Source organism: Rhipicephalus sanguineus, chromosome 5, assembly GCF_013339695.2.
Source record: "Rhipicephalus sanguineus isolate Rsan-2018 chromosome 5, BIME_Rsan_1.4, whole genome shotgun sequence".
Classification (NCBI taxonomy): Eukaryota; Metazoa; Arthropoda; class Arachnida; order Ixodida; family Ixodidae; genus Rhipicephalus; species Rhipicephalus sanguineus.
This window is the reverse complement of record NC_051180.1, coordinates 8,355,456-8,383,114: the sequence shown is the minus strand read 5'-3', so window position 1 is coordinate 8,383,114 and position 27,659 is coordinate 8,355,456. Positions and strand designations below refer to the sequence as shown.

General features: G+C 45.2%; 1 protein-coding gene across 1 annotated transcript in view; it reads left to right on the top strand.

Annotated features, from left to right (window-relative positions):
* LOC119393089 (rho guanine nucleotide exchange factor 11-like) overlaps window positions 1-27,659 on the top strand; it is a 180,554-nt gene that overhangs the window by 13,242 nt on the left and 139,653 nt on the right. The window contains exons 2-6 of the mRNA XM_037659911.2: window positions 6,566-6,727; window positions 7,519-7,590; window positions 9,586-9,645; window positions 13,913-14,020; window positions 19,284-19,400. Of these exons, the coding sequence (XP_037515839.2) occupies window positions 6,656-6,727; window positions 7,519-7,590; window positions 9,586-9,645; window positions 13,913-14,020; window positions 19,284-19,400 (429 nt within the window). The 5' untranslated portion in view covers window positions 6,566-6,655. The remainder of the gene's footprint in view (window positions 1-6,565; window positions 6,728-7,518; window positions 7,591-9,585; window positions 9,646-13,912; window positions 14,021-19,283; window positions 19,401-27,659) is intronic.

The following is a 27,659-nucleotide window of genomic DNA, read 5'->3' as shown; positions in this document are numbered from 1 at the left end:
GTACAGCGTGTATTGCTGTAGTTCTAGTTCTGATTTTCCGGCCACAGGTTCGGCCAAATAAACAGTTTCATCCTGCAAACGCCGACTGCTGTCTTCGTCGACGTCACGACCACGTGACAATACGCTATATAGTCATTTTAGTATAAACACATTTAAGCTTAAACAATGTTAAACTATCACCATTCGTTCAAACATGCTGACCATGCAAATACCATAGGTAGCGGGAGGACTGCCCCTGTGGGAATTAGTAGGGTGCTTGTAGTACTGCACTAGATATGTCACCAAGCTACTATCCCTCGGCCTTGGTAACGTGTTTTGCGTACTTTTGCAGTTCTTAATGCATCTGATAACATCAGCTTTATGGGGCATTAATCTTAACTCGATAAAACTATCAAGGTGCCTGTCCTACGTTGAGGAATTACAGGAATGGAATTGAACTGCCCGGGCATTCCCGGAGTGGGAATGAGCTAAGTTTTTTTATTCCGAGGAATTGAAAGGAATGGAATTGCGGTAAGTTCTGATTCCCCGGAATGGCGTTCGAATGGAATGGAGGCGCCCATTCCGCAGCACTGCTTCCCGCCCACTGCAAAGTGCTCAACGATAATTCTTCATCGTTATCAGCCACAGCACAAAGTGCAGATAATGCCTTACACATGTGTAGCGGGTACCACGATTCTCATAAGAATGACGAAAAATGACGTGGTGGGAACTTCGCTACTTCAGAAAAATTACGGTGATTACCTTGCATGTGTGCTTGTATTAGTTGCCCCTTAGAGTCTCTACAACGGGCTCTACAAAGTCCGCTCTTCCAGCTTTCGTTGTGACTGTGCTGCGTGTTCCGCGCAGGCCTGGCGATCTTTTTATCAGAACAGCAGTCTCACACATCAGAGTACACTCAATGACGTGCCGCATCTGAGATCGTGCTCACTCCCTTGACACAAAGCATTGAGCCCAATAAAAAATTTGTGTTTGCGTTTCGAGAAAATAAATACTATGACTGAAATTAATACTGGTTTGTGCTAGTTGGTAGGAATTCGTGGTACAGTTACTTCCGCTCCTCTGAATAACGTGTTTTACCCTTGTCCCACTTTCTTAAGAGGAGGGCAAGTAACTACATAACAAATCCAATGTTTTTTATGATTACCTTAACTTCAAATTTTTTGCATACAAAAAAAAAAAACTGTTACGAACCGTTACGGAACATTTTTTTTTTTCGTTCCGGAAAAGAAACAGCACGGAACTTTTTGCGTCGGAACGAAACTAAAATCGAAATGAAAAACATTTCGTTCCGACGCCCTGCCCCCTGGTGCCTACACGACTTCCTAATCGTTGCCCCGAGGCTCAACGTAGCGATGCCGTTCTTCTCTATCCTCGAATGCCCCGACTTATAATTAAGGAGTGGTTTTACAGATCTGGGGTTATACGCCCAACAAGGGTGGTTGTTAGAAAAGGTTATCTTTAGGTCTAGAAACTGACCTAAAGATGACCTTTTATAACAACCACCCTTGTTGGGCGTATAACCCCAGATCTGTAAAACCACTCCTTAATTATAAGACGGCACATTCGAAAATAGTGAAGAACGGCATTGCTACGTCGAGCCTCGGGGCCGCGATTAGGAAGTCGTGTAGGCACCAGGGGGAAAAAAGCTTTTCTGATCAGGTGGGTCGCCTTCAGGCAGCAGGTTTCTCGATTTCTGTAATCACTTCCGTATGCGACGGACTAGTGCGTCAGATTAAGAAGGGACAAAAAAGTGTAAAAAAAAGAGTGGCCAAAAATATGTGCCGCCATGCCCTACAAGCACAGAATGGCACATGAGTTAAATAATGTGGCATCACGTTATGATGTTCAGGTACTATTTTCAGCCCAAAAAAAGGTAGGAAAAATGTGCCCAATGGTGAACAAAAAGCATGATAAACTGAGGTCTAGCCAAATTCAATGTGGTATGAAGCACAGAGACGCAGCAATGTGCTGTGCATAAGGGGTAGTGTACAAAATACCCATAACCTGTAAAAAAGTGTACATCGGGCAAACGGGGCGCTGCTTCTGTGTATGGCTAAAAGAACATTCCGGAACCTTCAAGACCTGCACGTATGTCAACCTGCCTTCGCACTGCAACACGTGTGGGTGCAAGCCATTGTTCAGTGATACCACAGTGCTCTTTAGATCAGACAACACGGGACCTTGTGGAAGCTTTCTACATTAAAAAAGAAGGAGAGTCCTGTGTCAGCCAAACATCGGTTTCTTTACACGAAAAAGAAGCAAACTTAACCAGTGGTATGTTTGTTTGATCTTTTGTTGCTCCTGTGCAGTCTTTTCACGGTATCAAAGCCTTTTCTAGTTTGCCTTGTTATGGTCCCTTGCCAGCTCCTCTGTGCACATTCTTTATGCTCATCATTTGTGTATAAATAATCTGCATATGCCAAACAAATCACAGTTGAGAGTCAGCGCTTGTTCTGTGTGTCCTTTTCTTTGTGCTGTTTGTCTGCGCGCTGTTTTTCACCCATTATGTATCACCAACTAGCCCAACTTTCAGTCTTGCTGCAGCAGGTACATATTAACGAGGTTCGACTGTACCTCTTTGGAAGTTATGGTTAGACATGTTGTCTGCCCAGCTTTCTGCATATACATTTGATACCCGATGTAATGAAGTCATCGGGGTGCTCGAATTATTTCGTCAGATTGGGAAGTTCGTAAAGTCGAGGAAGGAATTTTTCGGTCCTTCGAAATGTAAAATTGTAATGTCGCCTGAAAGCTACCATGGCATTTCATTTGCCCCTTAATTACGTGCCCGCGCATGTGAAAAGCACGTGAGGGCAGCTAGAGCATGAATTCCTCCACTGTCCAGGTGATCCAGGTGAGGTAGACGGTCACGTGAAGCTATGACAAGCTGCTGACATTCAAAGATGGGGAGAACAAATGCAGTAAATGTGTGAGCAGGCAAAACAAGAAAGTTCCAAAGAGGCATTCAGTGCCATCTGTTGAATAGACCATTAAATAACGAAAGCAATAACCATGTTCCTGTGGGAGTATTTGCAGGGACAACAAACTACTGCCGCCAGCGCCATTTGATATGTAAAAGTGACCCCGACTGCGGCGTGCAGCCTGCAGCCTCGTCAAAACAAAACTATTGTCGGGACTAAGCTGGCTAGATGTTTTACTGCGATAGTGTTACAGCGCACATGTGAAGAAAAGTCGTCTGTGTAAAAATTGAGAAGAAATCACTGCATTTTTGCTAATTTATTTCTTGAAAATTTTTGTTAGATCGAGTTCAGTGCCACGATAGCTTAGTTAATTCGAGTTGATGACAACATTGAACCCTATGGGTGCCTGCGGGGAAATGGAAGTTTCTTCGCGAGAGTGGGAAATTTGTAAATTCGGGCTTCTTTAGATCGAGTTTTAACTGTAACTGCTTTCGTAACGTGACAGGATACTACTGAGCAGATTTTGGCTAGAGGTAAGCTTGATTTGCACAAAGCTCGGACAGGGCTGAAATAGCAACTGATGGACAGGAATACCCCAAGGTATCAATGGCTAACATACTGTATTTACTTGATTCTAACATGTACACAATATTCACTGGTTCAAAAATGTGAAAATAAAAGCGTAGCTGCATGTAGTATGCACCCATTTTATAGTAAAAACTCCCTTTCTTACAATGTTAACCTTAATCTTCTGGAACGTACCTGTACGTCTCTGAAGGAAAAGCCTTTGTCTTCTCACGAATGTTGCAGTACAGTTTCTACTCGCTTTAAGATGTCTTCAGGATAGGCCTTGGTAGTACCCCGATTCAAAGGCCTTCACCTCGAGAAGCTCGGTCATCAAAGGCATACGATTTACCCGATCTACACAAAGTGGCTTAGGTAATATAGTTGGCTGGCTTGTTTTCAAGATCTGGATATCTTTCTGTCTTATGCCCATGGACAGCTTTCCTAGATGGCTTGCAGCTGATGATCTGCTTGCTCCCTTTGTTTGCACCATGTACAGACGCACTTCTTAGGCACGTAATACAGTCACCTGCCGATTTTTGGGGCGCCCGATTTTCCGGACATGCTCGAAAATTCGCACGCTTTCGCGGCACCGTCACCAGCCCCATAGACGTCAATGTATAAGAACGTCCGAAATTTCGGATGCCGAAGAATTTCAGCGTGCGATTTTTCGGACTTTCTGCCCAAATTGCAGGTCCGAAAGGCATTAATTGAAGCCCGCACCTCTGCCACGTCTATCATCTCGTAGGTTCAAACCAGCGCTTTCGCGAGTCGATCTGTTTGCGACAGTACCAGAGTCCGAAAGTCAGCTTCGCCTCAATGGCGAAGTGTTGTGGGGTGAAGCAGACCAGAAATTCACAGGGGCCGCCATCACGGCGCCGTGCGGCGATGTCCTTACGGATAAGCAGCGGAAATGCACGGAGGCGTGATGGCGGCAGGTGGCAAACGCGCCAGTACGGCTCAATCGCTGACAAGCCTTACGATAAGCATCTTCAGTTAACTGCTCAGTAGTGCATGTGGCCTAGCGCAGTTGCACGCGTACTGTACGCATTTAGTAGGCGAGAACCCAAATTTGCCGCGCCGTCATTCATGCTGCCGCTTTGTGCGAGACCGCTAAGCGCGCCGCACAGACCCCATGAAGCACAAAACCTCTATAAAACGTCTTTGAAACATTTAAAACCTCTGTAAACTTCTATAAAATGTTTTATAGAGGTTTCGTGTTTTGTGGGACGTGTCATCACAAATGCGTGCGTATGGTACACCCACAGTACAGTCGTACAGTGACTGCGTCAGCTTAGTTGGCAATGTGCTGCACACAACTAGAAACGATCAGCAGGGGCGGCGCCAGGATTTTTTCACTGGGGAGGCACCCACGAAAAGTGAGTTCCTTCAGGGGGGCAGGGAGGCTGGGAACATATGCATTTTGTTTTGACTAAGCTTGCTCTTAGGGGGGCAGGGGGGGGGGGGGGCTCCAGCTCTCCCTCCCCCCATACCCCCCACTGGCGCCGCCCCTGACGATCGGCTTCACACGGCAGCAAATGCTACGTATTGGCGGAGATTCGGCGATGCATGTGCGCATCGTTTACGTGCGCACACGCATCGGGGAAAGCCGGACGAGTCATCGCCCTTCCGCCACAGTCTTTGTGTTCTGCGTCATTGTTTCCAAACGTTCCATGCGAGTGAGCCGCAATCTATTCCGCGCTTTGCTGGTATCTGCGGCGCTCATCACGAGACGCAAATTTGCAAGTGGTAGTTGGCACACGGGGTTCGCGGCAGGTACCGAATGTATTTGCGAGAGCCTGGGCACACACCAAAATGCCTGATAAGTGTACTGGGAGGCATTAAAGCTATTATGTATGTAGATGTGGCGATTTGACTGCTTGAGTGGAATAAAAAAGCATGAATTCGTTTTTTCGGACGATTTCGCGGTCCCTGGGGAGTCCGAAAAATCGGACGTTGACTGTAAAGACGTGATGCAGCTAGGCTGTGTTCCCACTATCTTTAATATGCAAAATAGTTTTTTTCTTTAATTGAGCTTTCACAATGAAAGCAGTGTATTGCCAGATATGATATGTACACGGGTTACAGTTGAGCACAAAATGAACCTTTGTCTATGTCTAATGAAATGACACACGACACACCTACCTGCCAAGCACCCTCTGGACTTGGAAGAGTGTGCCTCCCCAGAAAAAAAAAAAGAAAAAAAAGAAAAACAAACCATTCCTAAACACCACTGGCGGGAGCGTCCAGAACCACCTTGAGAGCAGCCCGACAACAGAGCGAGCGGGGCAAGTAATAATATCTCCGATCGGGCACCAGTTGTGATTTGTGTGCACACCACAAACCTTTCTGTGACATCGACAGTACTCTTCAATGTCACGGGGGGTTTGATATCAAAGTCATACAAGTGGCAAGGTTCTGCCAACTCAGATGAGCACTCGCGCTTACTTTAAAACCAAATTAAAATATCTGAAAAGCGGCATTTGCCACTAATAATCGGTCAGAATTGTCTACGTATACAGGACAGTTGAACAACACAAACATCTCAATGTTTCAGTTTTGTTGTCAGGGGCCCTTTAAACAATAGGGGGTGAACTTTAGTTATCCCAAGAACAGAATAAGCTACAGAAGTAATTACATATTTGAAATAAGCAAGAAAAACTGCGCATAATGTGCAGTTGCATCAGAATCTATAAAGAAAAAAAAATGACGATTCTGACCCGTGCGGCCATGGTATTTGTATCAGCCGCAGATAGGCTGATCAAAGACTGAGACTGTCACCGTTGAAGCTGGCAGCAGCAATGCCTTGCCGGGTTTATTGTCGTCGTTTACATTAGCCATCGTCGGTCAGTGTGCACCGGTGTGCACATCACGTGTCCGTAAGGCAGCATCACCACCGGAGTGCGCATCAGTGTGCATCACGTGGTCCGTAAGGCAGCAGTCATGCTCTCTTTTGAGAAGAATCTCCTAGGTGGTGCCATGTGACAGTTGCCACATGCACCACTTTGTGATAGCCAAGAGCAACATGTGGCTGTGTACAAGCTGATTCAAGCTTGAGTTTTGTGTTGTGTGCCTTGCAGAGTGTTCCGACGCATTTACGGCAGCGGTCAAGCCCCGAGACGCTGCTGTGCACCCTCGAAGGCACCCTAGGTCCAGTTGAGGAGCCACCCATGGGGCCCAGTCTTGACCTAGGGCTTGCGCCTTCATCTTGCACGGAAAATCCCCCGGTGACCCCTGTTAGAGTGAGTGTGCTTCTGTCTCCTCGTTACCACAGGGATGCTGTGCTGTTGAAAGCTACCAGACTTTGCAGTGCCCTTGCAAGCAGCCCTCTAAAACTAAATAATAGAAAAAGCTCGCAGCAAAAATATTGCAGCTCAGCGAGGCCTTGAGAAGCAAAGTTTTTCAGCAACTATACTGATAGCACAAAGTGCCCACTTTAAATTGTTTGCATCGGAAGGCCAAGAAGGTCTGGCAGATTACATTTTAAAACATGTCTGGGCAGCATGTGTGGGGGAAAATGGCTTTCACAGTGAAAGTACTTCGCTGTCAGCTTACCATGTTCTTGCTACCTTTCAAGCTCTGGATATGTGGTATCATATAAGCAACTTTCTTTTACAACTTAATTCGCTAGAACAACGGTGTAGCCAGGATTTTATTTTGGCATCTGAGGTAGAGGTCAATGTCTATAAAGACTGAATGAAAATAAAAGCAGAGCGCAAGAAAGACGGGACACGAGAGACAAGAAGACAGGACGGGCGCTGTCTTTAAAGACCGTCTTTAATGGTTACATGGAATTTGTCCATATCTGTAATGACTATTAGTGTGGTTTTACGGATAATGCTTTGTGTGTATACATGTGTGTGTATGTGCATGTGTTTGCAAGTGCGTGCATATGTACTTGAACAGTTATTATTTTTTCATTTGTTAGCAAGTATAGTACTGTGCGTGTTCGTGACTAGTCTTCCTTTCATGCAAGAAAATGCTTCACCAGCTTGCTGAACTGAAGACGTTGAACTGCCCATTTTGTGTTCAGGACCCCGGTGACCTGTCAGAGTCTTGGCGTGGTGATGACACAGCTGAAGAGGCTGACAACACCTCTGAAGAGGCAAGCATTGTCTCCTATGGCAGAGCTGTTGGTGTGCTCACATGGTGTGACAGCTGCAGAACTTGGCTCTGGTCCCTCTCTGAGCATTCAGCTAACTACTCTGCCTTTCCTTTGTATTTTTTTTAATTTACCTAATTTTTAGATTTCTTGTTCTTTACAATTACCCAAAAGAGTAGAAGGGGGGGAGAGCCCAAAAGCGCTGCATCAAACTTTCTCTTGTGAGCTTGCACAGTTTTAAGACAATTATTTGTAGGTTAAACTGGGGAGAAAACAGCGCAAAATTGAGACGGGACACAAGACGAAGAAGGCACGACAACAGTGCTGACTTACCAACTGATTTTATTATGACATGTGGGCACATATATATACCTTCACAGTCAAATAGAAAACAAACATGGTTCACTGGCGCCTCTATCTCATCAACGTGCTTCATCACTGGGCGCCACAAGCACGTGCTGTACATATAACCTACGGTTCAAAAAGTCTATTTCTTTCATTGACAGGGTTAGAGATGGCATGCTCACACAGTTATTTTTGACACATTCTATCTCTGCAGCTTCAATAGTTTCCCTAGTTCTGTAATCTTTGTTTCTTGCTACAACTTTTGTTTTGGAAAATATTGGTCTGCAGCTACAATCTCTACAATGGAGGCCTAGGTGGCCACTAATTGCTCTATTTACATTGTAGTTATGCTCCTTCAGTCGCTCATTAAGGCATCTGCCTGTTTGCCCTATATATTTGCTTCCACAGGACAGTGGGATTGAATAGACAACACCCTCAATACAGTTTACAAAGTGATTTACAAGCTTTATGGGACAAGACCGTGGCTGTCTTTCTGTTTCGTTCACTTTTGAACACGTTGCGGACAATTTTTTAGGCGCAGAAAATACAACTTCTACATCGGCGTGTTTTCCTATCTTTTTCAAGTTATGCGCTAGCCAGTGGATGTAAGGTATGACGGTTGTTTTTCCCCTTCTTTCTGTTGTTTCTTCTTGGCCATCCTTTCTGTTTTCCTTTATCTTTTTTAGAATTGATTCCGCTATGGAAATTAGCACATGCTTCGGGTAACCTGCTGCTTCAAGACGGTTACCTGTTTTTTAAAACTTTCTGTCATCAAATACAAACATGACTAGTTTAATACGTTCGTGAAGCACGTCAAAGCAATGGACCTTTTTACGAGCTTTGTAGGAAACAGTTACCTTAGCCATTGTCTTACTAGCACAATTTTATCAGCGTGATAATTTTCAGGGGGCATATATCATGGTCTGAAATAGTATTTTCTGCGTTATTTGTGACGGGACCACTGTTTAGAAATCTGACTTCCACTGAAGTGCGTTTCTTCATGATTCAGTGTGTCATAAAAATGGAAGCCGTAAAATGGGGTGGGCCAAAAGTGCACCCTGTGAGCCACTTGCAGTCCTCAATCAAAGATGGTTGGGCATATGGACTTTGCAAATATACATTACTTGCAAGGGCAGCTCAAGGGGGCTCCTGGGTTTCTGCGAAGTGCAAATCTATTCATATAAATGGCAAGTCGTGCAGAACAGCTATATACAAATGATGATTCGTATGTTCTGCTATCACCTGCAGCAGCCACCAATTGTACACTTCTTATGCTTTCGTTGAGTTGATTATGGGGAAGCTTAGGTGCCAGGGTTCACATAGTATATTTGTAAGGTTTTTGTGGTTTGAGATGTTTTTTTAAAACCTTGTAGTTCAGTGTAGCATTGTGGCCTGTTTAGGTGTAGCCAATTTCACAACAGAATGCGTCAAGCTGTGTTATTGACCTTGAGAATGCCGGAAATTGTGTGAATGGACTGTACTGTTTGGAGCACCTCATTAACTCGCACAGCTTGCCTGATTGCTCACCTCATTGAGTAGGCTAGCCTCACTTGCTTCACAGTGTCAGGAATGCATGGCTTGTCCTAGTGGCTAACACAGTGCACCCTCCCTTCCCCCTTTGACACCGCCTGTGCTGCTAACCGCTGCTGACAGGGATTCCTGGAAGGTGAGCTTCCCGGATTGGACGACAGCCTCGAAGGCCGACCATTGCAGGTAACGTTTCGTTCTCTCCCCGAGGGCAGTTCTGCAACTGGCTATAGACGTGCACTTTTAATTGCTGCAGATGAAATGTTGCGCTTGCATTTGAAGCTGTGCAGAAAGGCATTATAGATGATTTTTGAAGCATTAACGCACTTTAATTATGAAGTAACTGAAATGCTTTGCACTGCATTAACATTGTGCTAGAGTGACCATAACTGTTGAGTGAGGTTCACGGCTTCATTCTTCCTTTGAACATGGCTGTAGGATTGCCGCGTTCTTGCTGTCATAGTTTTTAGACTGCAGTGCAAATTGGGGTAACCATAAGCTTTGGTGGACGTGTCCGTAATTTGGAGCCACACATACAAAAGAAATGTGCCTTGGATCATTATTATTTTTTGTTTGTTCAGTGAACTGGGAGTGCGGGAACAGACAAAAGACAACGAAGAACTACACAACAAATTTTGTTGTCCTTTGCCTGTTCCCGCGCTCCCAGTTCGCTGAACGAATATGTACCAACTAGCCCACCTATCGATGCTTTTACAATGTATTTTTTGTTTGCTTATTTACGTACTTTCATTGCCTCAGACTCGTGATTAACAAAATGTATCACTTAGTTACTTTGCCCTTTTAGAGGTGGTGAAATGATTGGTTGCAGTATAGGTGTGAAAGTAGTTCCAGTTGCTGCTTATTTGTGGCAAAAAGGAAACGTGATAGATAGCTGTGAGAAAAAGGCCTTGACAGCTGGAGAAAAAATGCTGTGGCCATAATAGTATAGCAACCAACTTGTTTGGTTGTTTATGGTTTACCAAGTTCTTCAAGTCTTTGAAACTTCACATAGGTTTGGCATCTGTGGATACCTGGGTAAATCTTAAATCTCTTCAGTGATGGATATAGAAGTCGTAAAGTGTGCTGCTCAGGTAGTTGTGTATAGTCATTGCAAAGAAATGGGATTTGATGGCAGGCTTAATTCTTGTGCAGAGCTCAAGTAGACGATCCAGAAGCTGAGAGTAGCTCTGAAATGCTGCTTGGACAATTTGTGCAAAGCAGATGACTACTTATCTCTTACTGTAGCAGAGTGAGTGATAAGGAAAGGCAAATTCTGTTGACAGTTGCAGAAAATGTGTTCAGTGGCGTTGGCCAATGCTCTCTAGGACAAAGTGCAGATCACTTGGTAAGCTCCTTTACTGCACCTATTCGGGGGGAAGGGGGAGATTTATTTTTATGCAGAAACTTTGCTAGTACTACTACTACCACTGTAGCTAGAGCACTGCATAGGCCTGGCCACCAAGCCCTCCAGCAGGGTTCGCATTACGTCAGCACTTGTTGATTCCGGTCCAGACTGGCCACAGGCCTAGTAGCTCTGGGCTCGGGCCTCGGCTGGCAATAGGCCCAGGCAAACTGTGGGTCATAAAACTGAAGCCGTGTGTTAAATCAGTGGGGCCTGTTGGCTTCTGGGAAATATGAGGCAGGCAGGCCATGACACAGCTGTGGTAGACTGCACTGATATGTGTTCATCACTGGGGTGCTATCGCGGAACGATGCCTCATGCCATATTCTATGCTATTCTTATCATCCACCACTCGTGGCTGGCTGATCGTGTTGATAACACGGACGGATTGTCGTTCTGACCACTGGCCAATTGCGAAAAGCACGAAAGGCATTGGAATCGGAAATAGCATTGTTCCGCGATTGCACCCCTGGTGCTCTACAGTCACTGGGAAAACAGTAGCAGTTGTTGACTGAAAAAAATGCATATTTATTGTGACAATATGATCACACATGAGCATTACACTTGCTTGTCTCCACTTTGTATTTGTTGGAGCAAATAGAGCTTAATGCAGCAGTGTAATAGTCGTTCTGAAAGACAATAGACCAGCATATTAAGATTTACATTCCCGACAAGTTTATTGGCTCAAGTTCCAACCTTTTAGGTTGCGATGGGTATTTGAGATTCAAAAGCGAGATGAAATGCCTAATCGCACCCAAGATTGTTTACCTATGCCTTTGCCAATTTTACTACACTACTGTGAGAAGTGTAGCATGTGCAGTCATGTCACACTTTAATGCACGAGCATGACAAGCAGATGTAAATTTTTTATTCTGTTTTTTTAACCCTTTATGGGGCATGATGTTATGAGCAACGCACGCCACCTATTGAGGGTGGCATTGCCATTTCTATCGGCTTCTTATAATAAGTACAAAATTTGAGCTCTCTATTGTTAAGGGTTTTCGAGAAAAAAGTGGGACATATGTGTCCAACTGATCACTGAAAGACAGTCATTTCGGGAAAAAAATGTGCTTTTATTTTTTTATGCAAACTTGCTGCTGTCTTACAGACCACAAAGGACAGAGCCTACAAATACCTACTCGCAGTCACAAAAAGAAACTCAACTAAATATCTATTGTGCATCCACTTGCTAACTGCACTTGAGCAGCACATGTGGGTACTGGGCATGCCTGCAACAGTCTAATTTTTGTCCGTGGAGGAAGCTCAACTGCTTCCTGCACGGGAAGAGGCTTCCCTGCATGAAGCAGAATGAAAGTTGGATACTGCAATCAGTTGCATACAATGTTAGACTGGCTACGCTTTCGGAAATATGTCACTGAAAGGTTGTCAACTTTGCATTGCACCAATTTTGGAGGAAACTGTGTGGGTAGGAACAAATAAAATCACTATAATAGCACATTTAGGAACTCATGAGTGTGAAATAAACTTTTCAAGCTTACCGCTCTTGCTGAATTGGGTGGAGAGCGTGCCAAAATTTGACAAAAACATAATACAGCGCGTGCAAGCGAAATGGTTCGTTTGGAACACGGGTGCATGCTGGCACCTTGCGAATACCATAAAAACAACTACCAAAACCACTTTCTAGAACATCCAGCAATCGATTCAGTGGTCTTGTTCTAAAAAATTAGAACACGGCGAAGAAAAAAGTGGGACATACGAGTCCCATTGCCCCACAAAGGGTTAAGCAGGAGCTTTAGTTGAAAGATTCACATAGTGAACTCTGCCTTTTGCAAATAAAGAACATGTGTTTGGCTAGCAGCTTCACAACAATTAAAGGAGTACTGACACAAAAATTTTACATCTTGTTTTTTCTGTTGCAATTAGTAGCTAACAACCCACTTATCACGGCTCAAAACTTTGGCTGCTTGAACGTGTGACGGTCAATTATTTGGAGACGTTTTTATATTGCCCAGTTGCAGTTTCGGTTCCAAAAAGTACCGAGTGAGGTGGGACCCAAAATGGTTTTCATGTAAACATAGCTGGCTATGTGAGCACACAAAACCGTGCTTACATGAGCACCACGTTGACGTGGTGTTGTAAATATGCGTAACCTCCCGCAAATGCACGGCTGAGGCAAGGACGTAAGCCTTTGTAATCCTGTGCGAGTCTTTAAAGGAGGGGCCCCCTCTTTCCGTTGAAAAGGTCTGCTAGGAGAGAGTGCTCGCAAGAATCATGACGGCCAGCACAAACTCGGGTGGCTCTTGGTTGTTTACATTAAAACCAAGTTGGTGTCGATGTCGTGAGGTGGGATGTTTCGCGTGCAGTTCCGCTCGAAACACCCCACCCAAGATACCCCCCAGATATATTCTAGGCAAACACATATAGCACAGTTGCCCTTGCACAGCTAACTTGTGTTCACCCTAAGTACACCTGCAGTGGGATTTGCATTACTGTGCATTTGTTAATAGCTGCGACATTCATCTTAAGGTGCATGATCTGATGCAAATTGCTTGTACTGTACATCACATCCTGAAAGTTGAATCACACTTGTCAAGTAAGAAATGGGGATGAGAATCCATGAATTGACGTTAAAATTACCAGAAATGTTTTTGCATCAACTATTGTGCAGCAGAAACAACATGCCAAGTTTGAACTTGTTGCTTTTCAAAATATCAGGGCAGTAACAAAAATTATAGCTTGTGAGTGCTTTGTGTGTACACATCTTTTGTGATTCTTACCTTGTTACTTACGTAAACAGATTCTGGTTTCAAAGTTACTGCACAAATAGCAGGTGCATAGCTACTAAACAGAAAAATTTTATTTCGAAATATTTTCTATTGACTAAGTATTCAACACAGATGGGGATTCATAGCATGCAATATTTGTTGAATGATGTCATTGTACTTGACAACATCCTGAACTTGAAGATGGAAGCATTCAGTCATGCCTTCTGCTCACCTTCAAAAAATGTAAACCTGAATTGTGAGTTTTGTCCTTTCGAGCAAGGCATATCGAGTGTAGCTAACAGTGAGGCTCGTGTTGTGTGTGCAGTATGGCACTCCCCCGGAAGGACCGCCCCCCACCGGTGGCCGTGTGCCTGTGCAGCAGAGTAGCATTCTGTCCATGGACGATGAGGAACGCACCTCGGACAACGAGCTGGTCAGCACTTTGGAACATTTCTTTGCTGCACTGTGTTTACTACAAATGACACCCAGCTAATCTCAAACCTGGTATAAAGTGAAATGGAATATATTGCCATGCAACGGAGAGCAGCCAGCAAAGTGGAACATTGTCTTTTCAGGCCGTGGCCTCATGTGCTCCCCCCCCCCCTTCCATTTGTCCGCTTGTCCGACATTTCGCTAGTAGGAAGGCGATCACCTTAGGGCATCTGCACCTGGGAAAACCACTGTACAGGCCATCCACTCTGCCGCCACAGCTGCTGTGTCTAGGCTTGTGCGAATAGTAAATTGCAGGCTCGAAGCGAATTCGAAGTGAATAGTGATTTGGTCGAATAATTTCGGATCAAATTCGAATGGTACATATCATATATTATAAAGAAAAATGAGCATATTTGTCATGACCCTACTAACCTGCACAATATTTTTTAAAATTGAAACAAGGCATGTGCAAATGTCATTCTCTTTGGTTCAAAGAGAAGTGGAAGAAACTTTGAATAGTAGCAAGATTTGACTTTCGGTAGAATTCAAGTGATAACCTGTAAACTACGTTACGTTTTGAACTTTACTAGTATAATTAGAGCATATAAGCCGGTATAACAAGCTTTTAAGCTTAAAAAAATGATGAATCGATGAGAGAGAGTAATTCATTCATTTGACCTTGAAGTGGGGCTTTGCGGCAGTGTGGATTTCCCCTGGATAGGTGTTTTCACGGCATAGCACTCCTGTGCTGCAGTGAAACCACCTTTACAGGTGGTTACATGTGGTTTATATATGTCTGTTCATTCATTTCGAATATTTCGATATTTAGAATAATTTAAATTCATTTCGAAGTGAATTCGAATACAGTCGAACCCGTTTATAACGAACTCGAAAGTATCGCGAAAAGTGGTCGTTATATCAGTACGTTGTATAAGGACTCGCCCTTAAAAACGTGCGCTTAGCAGCCAAGTCGTTTTTTTTTTTCCGTGCACTTTTATTAAAGTGCTAACCCCTCCGGCGACAGGCTAAGCCTTTTCGCGTCGTGAAGCAACGCCCGCTGCGTGCTCACGAGTGAATTAATAGCCTTTGCAATGAACTGACACCCTTTCACCGAAGCGCAGTACCGCCACGTGGAGCCGATCATCCCTGGCTAGTTGCGTCGCCTACTCGGCTCGCGGAGTCACTGCCAGGCCGCTTGCTGTATGCCGTATGCGCGCGTTTGTACATTCTTCTTGCCTGCTTCACTTCGGACCGTGCACAGGTGCGGGGAGTTAGCCTGTTCGTTCAACGCGGCAAAAACAAGCATTTTGCAAGCAACGCGCACTCTACGTCTCCACGATGCTCTTGCGGCCCTGCACTACGATGCGCGGCACACTTGAGTTGTCACCTAGTCAAACACGCATGCAGTATACGCTCGCTGTCAGTGCATCGACGTTTCTCGGTGCCCGCGCCGCTCAACAACAGCAAGCTACTTTCGTTTCTGCGGTCTCGCACGACGCGGCGGCGCCGAACTTGCAAACAGCAGCATGGCGCGCTCGTACCACCATCAATCCGCACAGTGTATGGCGTACACCACACGCACACCGAGCTGATATCTACGGATGACTGTGATAAGGTTGTCGGCTATAAGTCATAACTGCACGTTCATCGACGGCCGGCCGGCCGCCTCGCCTTCGCTCTTTTCTGATGCTTATCCGCGAAGGCACCGCCGCAATCGTGCTGAAGTCGTTATCACCGATCAACCGGTCTGTGCCGTTACCGAAAAGACGGACGACCTTTTGCGGCACATTGTGGCGCCGACGAGTTTAGGGGCGTCGTGAACCTTTATGCGATGGAAAGTTATCGCGGTTATCACTTCTTGCATTCATGACTTCTTGCTTTGCAAGGCATTGTTTGGTTCATCGTAGGCGGTTGTAGCTGCGGAGAACGCCGTCAGGAAAGGTTACCGCGCGAAAGCCGACCACAAGGCTTCATGCTGCCTCCTATTTTTTTTTTCCTTACTGCCATTCTGCCACTGAAGGAACGGCTGGAAAGTGAGCGACCTCGCTCGCAGCGTCCGAAATCCGCGTGCGGTGCTCGACGATCTGGGATATCTTAGTCGCTCGTAAACTGGAGCGGGGCACGCGCAAGCGCGCCCTTCTCGCGCTTTAAAAGGCTGTTTTAACTCTTTTTTCGCTTCTTTTGCGTCATATTTTTACCGCGACCGTGTCTGAAGTGTTCGTTGTAAAAGTAGGAGGCTTTGAAAAATGTTCGCTATATGTGGACGCAGCTTCAATGGTTAGCATTGGAAAATCGTAAGTGCAACCAAATATGGTCGTTGTAACCGATAGATCGTTATATGTGGGATCATTATAAGTGGGTTCGACTGTACTATAATATTCGTTCGAATATTCGCCCTGCTCGAATATTCGCACAAGCCTAGCTCTATCCCGTGTCATCGTTTTGAAATGCTTTTTCGTATTGTAACTGTGCATGTGACACAGTCGTGCAAGAGAGCTGAAATTTTTTCCCCACTCTGCTGGTATGGGTGGTGCTCGTAAGGGGACTCAAATCTGTACTTGAAAGCGCTAGTAAACAACCCCACGGTCAGAAACCTCTGACGAAGATATAACTGCGCACTTTTCCGGTGTGAACATGCTGCTGCAAAGGTTTTGCGAATAAGTACATTAACCCTTTCCTTATCGAAGACGAGCTGAGCTTGTCCACACGGTTTGTACCGCTTCCACTGAAGACGAGCTGGGCTCATCCACGCTGAAAGAAGCATTTAGGGGCGTCGCAGTTTAGCTACCCTTATTGATTTTGTGGATACTTCACATAAAAAACAGCACTAAAAAACGGCGGACAAGAGAAAGAAGGACACAGACGGCAGCGCCGCCGTCTTTGTCCTTCTTTCTCTTGTCCGCCGTTTTTTAGCGCTGTTTTTTATGTGAAGTATGTCGTACCAACTCACCCAAGCAACCACTTTAGCTGATTTTGTGGAGTTCTTTTTGGCTTGACTAGATGGCGCAGTAAAAAATTTTAAAATTCACTCAATGCATGCATTTTGGTCGAGAAAGGACTTGATTCTAGTAACCGGAATTCGAAAATGGCATCCTCCTTCGTGCGCGAGCGTGCCGGCAACTGCTCTGTTCAGGAAAAAACAAAAAACAAAGAAGAAAACGCTTGTTTAATGAAGTTTTGTGGAATGAAAAAAAATTTCAGTTCTCCTGCGAGTGTGGCAGCGACTACATAGAGCAGCATATTTTCTCTATATCGTTGGATTTGGATGATCGCATCTCAACATATCGGCAGTGAACACTGATAGATGTAAATAAACAGCCACCGGTGCGTTCAAGGTTTTTTTTTTCACAGGTTCACTTGTTCCTGCACTTTATTTTTTAAAATTCGATGAAAAATTTTCTGCACCGATAACTGTAGAGGTTAGGGCACTTTCCATGGTGCAGTGCAATGAAGACAATCTTGTGCATATATTCAGAAAATATTTTGCTCATATCTTGCGAATAAAGTGCCTTTAAATAGATTTTTGAGTCGTTTCAAGACATGTAGAAACAGATAGGCAAATAAAATCTATATTTTCATATCATTTTTGGCCAAAAAACTCTGTAGGGAAAGGGTTAATAAAGAAGTTACAGGGTATAGAACAATCATTTTGGCTGGCTTCGGCTTCTTGGTCGGCCTCGCCACCCTTCTCCGTCACTCAGAGGACTAGGCGTAGCACATCATCGTGACTACGGCCACATTGGCAACGTGACGTGACGTCAGTGATTGTGTCATGGTGCACAGCCAACGCCCGAGCAAGGCATTGTCCATGTGTTGGTCGTGTCAATTGCTGACAGGCGGCACAGTGAGGATATGCGGTGCAAGGCACTGACGAGATAAACAAATGTGCGACAAGCTCGACAACTGCGCGGCCAGACTGCTTCACCAATAGGGCCAAGGCACAGTCTCATGGTGCAGAGGACCAATTAATGAGGGCAGTGCTACATAAAGTTGCCCACGGGCAGCATTACGTCTCTTTGCGGGAAAAGAGAACTGGTCAGGCACAGGAGAGGGCTGCGGGAATCATTTTTGAAGATGTGATGTCTGCGTGGTGCGCAGCACTGTGATATTCGCAAAATGTGATGGCCGCGGCCTTTTGAACGAATAAGCGAGCATGTTTGGGAGCTGTAAAAAAAAATATTGGGGCTGAGGACTGTCGAAGGCTCGGTGGTAGACAGTGGTCGAAGAAGAGAAAATCGAGGGTGTTGCATGAAAGGCAGGGAGGTCTAGGGCGCGCAGATTTTATTTCCCGTCCACTTGCCAAACGTGACTGTCGAAAAGAAAAAAAGAAATGCATCAGAAACAGCAGCTCAGCTGCCAGTGCCCCTGAACAAATTGCCGCTGAACCGCTGTTTGCCATCAGGGGTGCCGCTACTGATTGGAATACCAGCTCTTCCATCAACGATCAACCCTTAAAAAATGGTGCGCACGGCTCTTATGGAAGTGTCGATCATTTATGGAACAGGCACTCTTCTAATTAGCATCAATACACTTGATGGCAAGCAGTGGCTTGGTAAAAGTTGCTAAAATATTTCTTCAGAAAGAAAAAAGCACACAGAATAATTATGTGCTGCAGGTAGAGCCGGGAAGCGAACATTATGTGGTAACCATGCCATAGCCTTTTCCCGTTACTGGCAGTACAAATTCCATTTTCAATTTTATATCGACCCCCCAAGTTCAGATTTCAAATTTATATAAAATGGTTCGACCTGCAGTCGTGTAAATGTGGTATTTCTGATGTGGCTGGGACAGTTTGACCACTTGGCAAAGCAAAAAAAAGCTTGAATTTGTCTTTTTGGACTGCCTGATATTTTTTGGATGATGGCACTGTCTTTAGGGAGTCCTAAAAATTCGTCATTGTTGCTGTGGGAGCAATCCGTGGTGACACCCAATTTATGTGAAGCACAAAACGTTTTGTGCATGCTGCTTCAAGGTGCGGTTGATGAATCTAGTTCAGTTCTGCTTAGTGAGTGAGTGCAATAATTTGAAGAAAAAGGAGGCAAGCAAAAAAAATGTGGTTGTTTTCATGGTGGGAGAATCGTGCTGTTGCATTGAATGAGTTCAGGGCCATCGGCATCACTGAAGTGAGGTGTCTTTTTTTTTTTTTTTTTCCTCTTTCACCTCGAAAGCTGTATGCATGTTAAGATTGCATAAAGACAAATAAGTAAATGTGATTTCCCACAGAGGGTGTAATGTGCTTGATGTTTACTAACTGGCTTTTGCAGACACAGTTGGGGGACAATGGCCCTTTCAACAACATCTGGAAACTTCTGCGCCATCCTGCACACCTGGCTGTGTTCCTGCACTACCTGCTTTCAAGCCAGATGAAACCCTCCAGCCTGGTTAGTAGTTGGGTGAAAAAGGCAGTTTGGCTTTGTAGAAGGATGCACAGTTCTGTGAGTTGGTGATTGGAAGCATCTCAAAAGATTTTTCACTCGTAACAAGGCACTTGTGATGTCCTTTCTTATTGCTGGCCTTTTCTTTTTTCTTAGCTAGTCATCTCAATTTGCCAATTATGCCTTTCAGACAATGGGGGTGAGCAATTTGTTGCTCTATTTACTTGTGAACCCATAAATGCTAGGGATGGGCAAATATTCGGGTGCTTCGAATATTCGAACGGATATTACAGTATTCGAATTCGCTTTGGCACGAATTTAGATTATTCGAAATTTCGAAGTATTTGAAATGAACGAATATAAGTATGTGCCATAGGTTGACACTACAAAAGAGTACTCAATCATACTCACTCACCTTAATTTCTATCAGGCTTCTCACTCACTCACGTTCATACTCAAGTGTACTCGCACCAATATGTACTCACCCACGTTCATAGTCACGTGTACTCACACCCATACACACTCACTCACGTTCATACTCGCGTGTACTCACACCCGTACATGCTCTTTCGTGTTCATACTCGCATACTCTCGCACTACAAGCTGCTCACTCACGTTCATACTCATGTGTACTCACACTCACGTCTGTTGTCACACATGTTCAGACTCACGTTTACTCACACCAATACGTGCTCACTTACGTTCACACTCACATATACTCACACTCCAAGCTGCTCACTCATGTTCATACTCATGTCTACTCGCACTCATGCGTACTCACTCACGTTCATACTCGAGCATGTCTGTGCATAATCACAGGTACTCGCGTTCATACTCGCATCAACTCACACTCACAGGTACTCTAGTTCATACTCACGTATACTCACACTCCAAGCTACTTATGTTCACACTCATGTACTCACAATCATACATACTCACTCACGCTCCTACTCACATCAACTCGCACAGCTACTCACTCGCGTCCATACTCACGTCTACTCACACTCGTGGGTGCTCACTCACGTTCACTCACACACCTACTCACTCGCTTTCATTCTCTCGTCTATTCCTACTCACAGACACTCACTCACGTTCATACTCACGCACTCATTCTCATCACTCCTCACACGCATGGGTACTCACGTTCACGCACAAGTTCTATAACACTCGTTTCTTGCGTTCACATTGTGTCACTCACACTCACTGTCGGTCAGAACTGACTCATGCTCATACTCGCATCTAATCATCATCCTGGGCACTTATGTTCCTACTCAGTCACGTCTACTGACACTCACAGGCACTTACGTTCATACAGTAGACTCCCGTTAAGACAAACTCGAAGGGACCGTGGTAGGCTTGTGCGAATGTTCGAACGAATATTACAGTATTTGAATTCACTTCGAAACGAATTTAAATTCTGGGAAATTTCGAAGTATTCGAAATGAACGAATAGACATATATAAACCGCATGTAACCGCCTGGAAGCGGCTGTTATAAAAATTACGCTGAAAACCCTCATTCACTTTGAAACTCCCATGCTTGGAAGTTACGCGCAATGTAGACAGCTGAAATATAGACCGAACATTGATTCTTGGCCAATCAATGAGCAACGCACGAGGGCCATTGCATACAGACGACCTTATGCATATCCACCTAAGTAGTCTGCAAATGAGATGCGCGAACGTCAACAGGAAGAATGATAAATGTTTGAGTTTGCCACTAGTGCAATTAGAAAGTTGCCGCGAGCAACCGCGCGGTGGACCAATGCGTTACGCCGTGGCAGCAGACGACGCGCCAATAGTGGCGCAAGACGTGACTGCAGCGCCGCTAGTTCTTGTGACCGCCGTTCGGACCACCCTCCTCCGCTGGCGGAGATATGGAGCTTTGAAACTGAGTTTGTTCTACAGTCGACTCCCGTTAATACGAAGTTCACGGGAACCGCAAAAAACTTCGAATTAAACGAACTTCCAATTAAGCAGAAATCACAAAAAATGGCATCTTTATTAGGTTCAAAGCCGGCAGTTCTTTACGAAAAGTAGTCAGTCATCTTCGTCTGCTTCTGTCTGCCGAATCTAGCTGCGGAAAGCAAGTTTTGCAAGGAGTAGACGTGCCCAAGTGCTTCTTCAGCGTTGTTTTTCAAGGCAAAAAACCGCTGCGCAAGAGCAAGGCCCGCAGCTACATCGGCAGCCTTCGGTTGTGGCTCGCCTTCAATGTCGTCGTCGTCGTCGTCGCTTTGATGAACGCTTTCATGGGGCCGAACAATCTGCACAATCTCGCTGTCCGTCAGTGCACCGCACGTTTCGACTGTGCTGTCCACGGCGACGTAATCTTCAAAACTGCCGTCACCGAGAACGGCGCCAAAACTGCCGTCGTCGAGCTCACTTCGCACTTCCACCGGCGGACAAGGAGAGTCCTCTCCCGAAGAATTTGCCACGAAACCACAAGCCCTGAAGCAGTTGGCGATGGTCTCATCTTTCACGCGGCCCCATGCTCGCGCTAGCATGTGGATGGCACTAATTAAGCTCACCTCGTATTGCGAGGACTTGTCCATGCACAGAATCATGCGCTCGACGAGATGCTGCCTGTACAGGACCTTTACATTTTTGATTATGCCCTGGTCCATGGGCTGCAACACAGACGTTGTGTTTGCGGGCAAGTATGCAAGATGGATGGCACTCAAGGCTGGTACGTCCATGTGGGCACTGCACTGGTCCACAAGGAACAAAACCTTGCGGTTTGATGACGCGAACTTCCGATCCAGTTTGCTTATCCAGTCCCTGAAAATGTCGGACGTCATCCACGCCTTTCTGTTTGCAGCATAGTCAACAGGAAGAGTCTTGACGCCTTTAAAGCACCTAGGCTTAGCGGCCTTCCCGATCACAAGAAGGCGACATCGTTCAGTGCCAGTCATGTTTGCAGCGATCATTACAGACACCCTTTCCTTACTTCGTTTACCGCCAGCACAGTCGTCGTCTTTAAACGTCAGAGTCTTGTCTGGTAGCAGCCGATAAAAAAGCGCAGTCTCGTCTGCGTTAAAGATGTCTTCCGGCTGATACTCATTGAGGTACTCACGAAGCTTCTCTGTTTTCCATGCCGCACATGTTTCCTGGTTGACTGACGCCTTCTCTCCACACACGCTCTTGAAAACCAGGTCATGACGCTGTTTGAAGCGCGTCAGCCATCCATCCGAAGAAGCGAAGTCGTTGATCTCCAACATTGATGCAAGCGATAAGGCCTTCGCTGCAACGACCTCGCCACTGAGAGGAAGTTTGTTGTTGCGTGCCTCTCTTATCCAAATCAGCAGCGCCTTCTCCAACTCCGGGTGGGCGCCGGTGCGCATTCGCTTCCGTGACATTTTAAACTTGTCATTTGCAAAAGCATCCATTATCGAACGCTTATTTTTAATGAAATTAGAAAGCGTATTAGGCTTAATGCCGTACTTCCGTGCAATGTCTTGCTTGGCGGCGCCTCCCTTCTCCACTTCTTTCAAAACTTCGACTTTCGTCGCCAGATCAAGCGTTCGGTACGAGCCGCGTGTTGCCATTATCCAACGTCGCGACCAGCCGAACACGGTGAAATACCTGCGATGCGCAGCTGACACAGTCAACGAAAGACAAGGAGAGAGAGAGACTGGGACGGGTCGACACGCCGGTGACGCCGGCGCTGACTGAACAATCTTGCCGCTTCATGCACTGTAGCGCTGCGCACAGCGGCGATGGCGCGATGGCGACAACAGTGCGCTGCAGACAGCTACGATGGTGACAACAGTGCAGTAGCTGTTCTGGCGCTTGAAAAATTGCGCATTTTATTGAAAATAACGGTTGCCTCGAGGCTCTAAATTGAAAAATAACTTCTAATTAACCGATATTATGGGCTTTCAAGTTCGAATTATCGAGCATTTTTTTCTATAGGGTTGCATGCAAAACTGACGGGACCACTTCTTGACTTCTAATTAACCGAAAATTCCAATTAAGCGACTTCGAATTATCGGGAGTCGACTGTAGTAACGTTGCTGACCACCTTGCTGGCCTCACATTTTAGTCAATTATATCCTAATGTCCGTTGTACCAGAATCCGTTGTAAACGAAGCTCAATCAATAGAACAGATAGGGAGGTTGGCATAACGCCGCAAATTGGTCTATAATATCCTAATGTCTGTTTTAACAAGGTTATACTGTACGTGCACACTTGCTTCACTCGCACTCCAAGGTTCTCATGTTCGTACTCATGTCTACTCACACTCAGGAACTCATCCACGTTAATACTTATGCCTACTCACACTCATGGGCATTCACTCACTTTCATATTCAGCTTTCACTCATGGGCACTCATGATCATACTCACGTCACTCATGCATGCAGGTACTCACTTGCGTTCACACTAACTTCTCGAAGTCATAGACATTGGCGTTCATACTCACTTGTACTCACACTCATGGGTACGTGCTCACATTCACACTCACGTGAACTCACACATAGGCACTCACTCACGTTCAAGTACACACTCACATTCACGTACATACTCACGTTCATGTACATACTCACGTTCACATACATACTCAAGTCTACTCACACTCGTCGGTACTCACTCACGTTTATACTCACACTTACACTCATCCGTACTCAGTGACGTCATACTCATGCCAACTCTCACTCATGACTACTTACTCATGTTAATAATCATGCCTACTCACACTCGTGTACTCACACTCGTGTACTCACACTCGTTCGTACTCACACCTACTCTCACACCTGAGTACTCATTCACGTTCATGTTCATGTCTCCTCACACTCATCCGAACTCACGTTCCTACTCACGCCTTGTCACACTCATCGGTGTTCACTCACATTCAAACTCATGTCTACTCACACTCATGGGCAGTCACTCACTTTCATACTCACGTCTACTCATACTCATTGTTACTCACTCATGCTAATATTAGAGCTGTGCGAATAGCAAAATTTTGGGTGTGAAGCGAATTCGAATATTGAAGTGCGAGTGCGAATCGAATCGAATATTTCTCGAATATTTCTAGAATATTTCTCGAATACTTCGAAGCGAAATTGCAGAAAAAAAAAGTTAGAGAGGATTCCTAAGCATATTCTTATGCGATAGCAACATGACAGTGTTTCTTTTCGCTAGGTTGATGAAGCACTGGTGGTGTGGTGTTTCATAGTTTTCTTATCAAGAATGAGGCAATGTAGAGGCCGAATTGTATTTATGTACATGATTTGATGCAGCCAAAGTGTTGCCGACAACACTTTACACGTGATAGGCAAAGATGACGTTTCCTCAGCCTCTCCTCCTCTTTCAACTTCTGTGGAAGCCCAACTGATGTGGCGGACAAGGGTGTGCTCCCTTCAACTCCTGAGTTCCAAATCTGCTTCGTAGACGTCGATATATAAGAACATCTGAAATTTTGGATGTTAAAAAGCTTCGGTTTTCGATTTTTCGTACTTCTTGCCCAAATTTCAGGTCCAAAACAGCATTAATTGAGCCCCCACCTCTGCCACATCTTTCATCTCCATGTTGGAACCAGCGTTTTCTTGAGTTAGTACATTTGCGACCGAAGCAGAGCTTGAAAGGCATCTTTGCCGCAATACCGGGTTGCGATGAGGTGAAGCATATTGAAAATCTAGGGACCACTTCCAATCGGACATTGACTGTCTTGGCTAAGTTCGACCGTAACGGAGCTTGAAAGGCAGCTTTGCCGCAATACCGTGGTGTGATGAGGTGAAGCATATTGAAAATTTAGGGACCACTTTTAATCGGACGTTAACAGTCTTGGCAAAGTTCGACCGTAACGGAGCTTGAAAGGCAGCTTTGCCACAATACGAGAGTGTAATGAGGTGAAGCATATTGAAAATTTGAAGGGGTCACTTTCAATCGGACGTTGACTGTGTTTGTTTTTGGGAAGTTCGAATAATTCGAATAGTAAGATTCCAGTGCGAATCGAATCGAATAGCAAACACTATTCGAAAAATATTCGAAATTTCGAATATTCGCACACCCCTATACTCGCGGACAACTTTTCTTGGCAATGAAGGAAAGGCTACGGGGGCGGAGCCACTGCACATGTACTGCTCCGCGAAGTAGTCCGGTTCGGTGCGCATTTCGAATTTAGTTTTGGTTTCTGAACCCTCCGTATCTCCTGTGACGGCCATTTGATTATTTGAACCACTAACGGCCGTCACAGGCTTAGACAGACACTTGTTAGTGAAATTAGTCACAAGCTCCCTCAGCTAATCGTCGGAAAAGCTGGAGGGTGACGAGCGCTCACCAGAAGATGCAGACACCATTTTGACTGTGAGGTGCACGTAAAAGGTGCGACGTTTTCACAGGTGCAAAAACGCGAAACGACACTGCATAAAGCAAAACAAATACAAATATCTCCTTGGTGCGCGCTGACCCTCTTTTGAAACAGTGTCCCGTAGAAAATAATGTTTTCTTGTTTTGTTCTCACGCAGAAAACACGGACGCAATTGTGGGACTATAATCTTCAGCGGTAGCACACGCGTAGTTCGGCTCTTTAGCCTTCCCTTCATTGCCAAGAAAAGTTGTCCTCGAGTATAGCTAATATTCATGATTACTCACACTTCTGAGTACCCACTCACGTTCATACCCATGTCTACTCACATTGATTGGTACTCACTCACGTTCATACTCATTCCTGCTCACACTCATGAGGTCTCACTTCCGTTCATATTCACATCTACTCACACTCATGAGTACTCATTCACGTTCATATTCATGTCTCACACTCATGAATACTCACTCATGTTCATACTTATGGCTACTCAAACTCATAAGCATTCACTCACGTTCATACTCACGCCTACTCACACTCATGGGTACACTCTCACATTCATACTCACGCCTACTTACACTTACACACACACCTTTCACATGATTGTGAGCAAGTGTACTCATGAGTGAGTATGTATGCCGCCTATGTTGAGCGCATATAACACCCCTGTAAAGGTAATTTTACTGCAACGGGGGAAGGGGGGGGGGGGGGGGTTATGCCGTGAAATTGCCCATCCAGGGGAAATCTGCACTGCCGCGAAGCCACACTTCAAGTTTAAATGTACATGTTACCTTCACCTCAATTAATTATTTTTAAGTAGGGCTGTGCGAATATTTGACATTTCAAATATTTTTCGAATAGTGTTTGCTATTCGATTCGATTCGCACTGGAATTTTACTATTCGAACTATTCGAACTTCCCCAAAACAAATACAGCCGAAACGTCTTTTTTAAGAATATATTTTTACTTTTGGTCGGCGCTGTGTTTCCTTCGTCTACAAATACAGTCAGTGTCCGATTGAAAGCGACCCCTTCAGATTTTCAATATGCTTCACCTCATTACACTATCGTAATGCGGCAAAGCTGCCTTTCAAGCTCCGTTACGGTCGAACTTTGCCAAGAGAGTAAACGTCCGATTGGAAGTGGTCCCTAGATTTTCAATATGCTTCACCTCATCACACTCCGGTATTGCGGCAAAGCTGCCATTCAAGCTCCGTTACGGTCGAACTTTGCCAAGACACAGTCAACGTCCGATTGGAAGTGGTCCCTAGATTTTCGATATGCTTCACCTCATCACACCCCGGTATTGCGGCAAAGCTGCCTTTCAAGCTCCGTTACGGTCGAACTTCGCCAAGACACAGTCAACGTCCGATTGGAAGTGGTCCCTAGATTTTCAATATGCTTCACCTCATCACACTCCGGTATTGCGGCAAAGCTGCCATTCAAGCTCCGTTACGGTCGAACTTTGCCAAGACACAGTCAACGTCCGATTGGAAGTGGTCCATAGATTTTCAATATGCTTCACCTCATCATACCCGGTATTGCGGCAAAGCTGCCTTTCAAGCTCCGCTACGGTTGTAAATGTATTAACTCAAGAAAACGCTGGTTCCAACATGGAGATGAAAGATGTGGCAGAGGGGGGGGTCTCAATTAATGCTGTTTTGGGCCTAAAATTTGGGCAGGAAGACCGAAAAATTGGACGCCGAAGCTTTTTAGCATTCAAAATTTCAGATGTTCTTATATATCGACGTCTACGAGGCAGATTTGGAACTTTGGACTTGAAGGGAGCACACCCTTGTCCACCACATCAGTTGGGCTTCCACAGAAGTTCAAAGAGGAGGAGAGGCTGAGGAAATGGCATCTTTGCCTATCACGTGTAAAGTGTTGTTGGCAACACTTTGGTTGCACCAAATCATGTACATAAGAATTCGGCCTGCTATTCGCACAGCTCTATTTTTA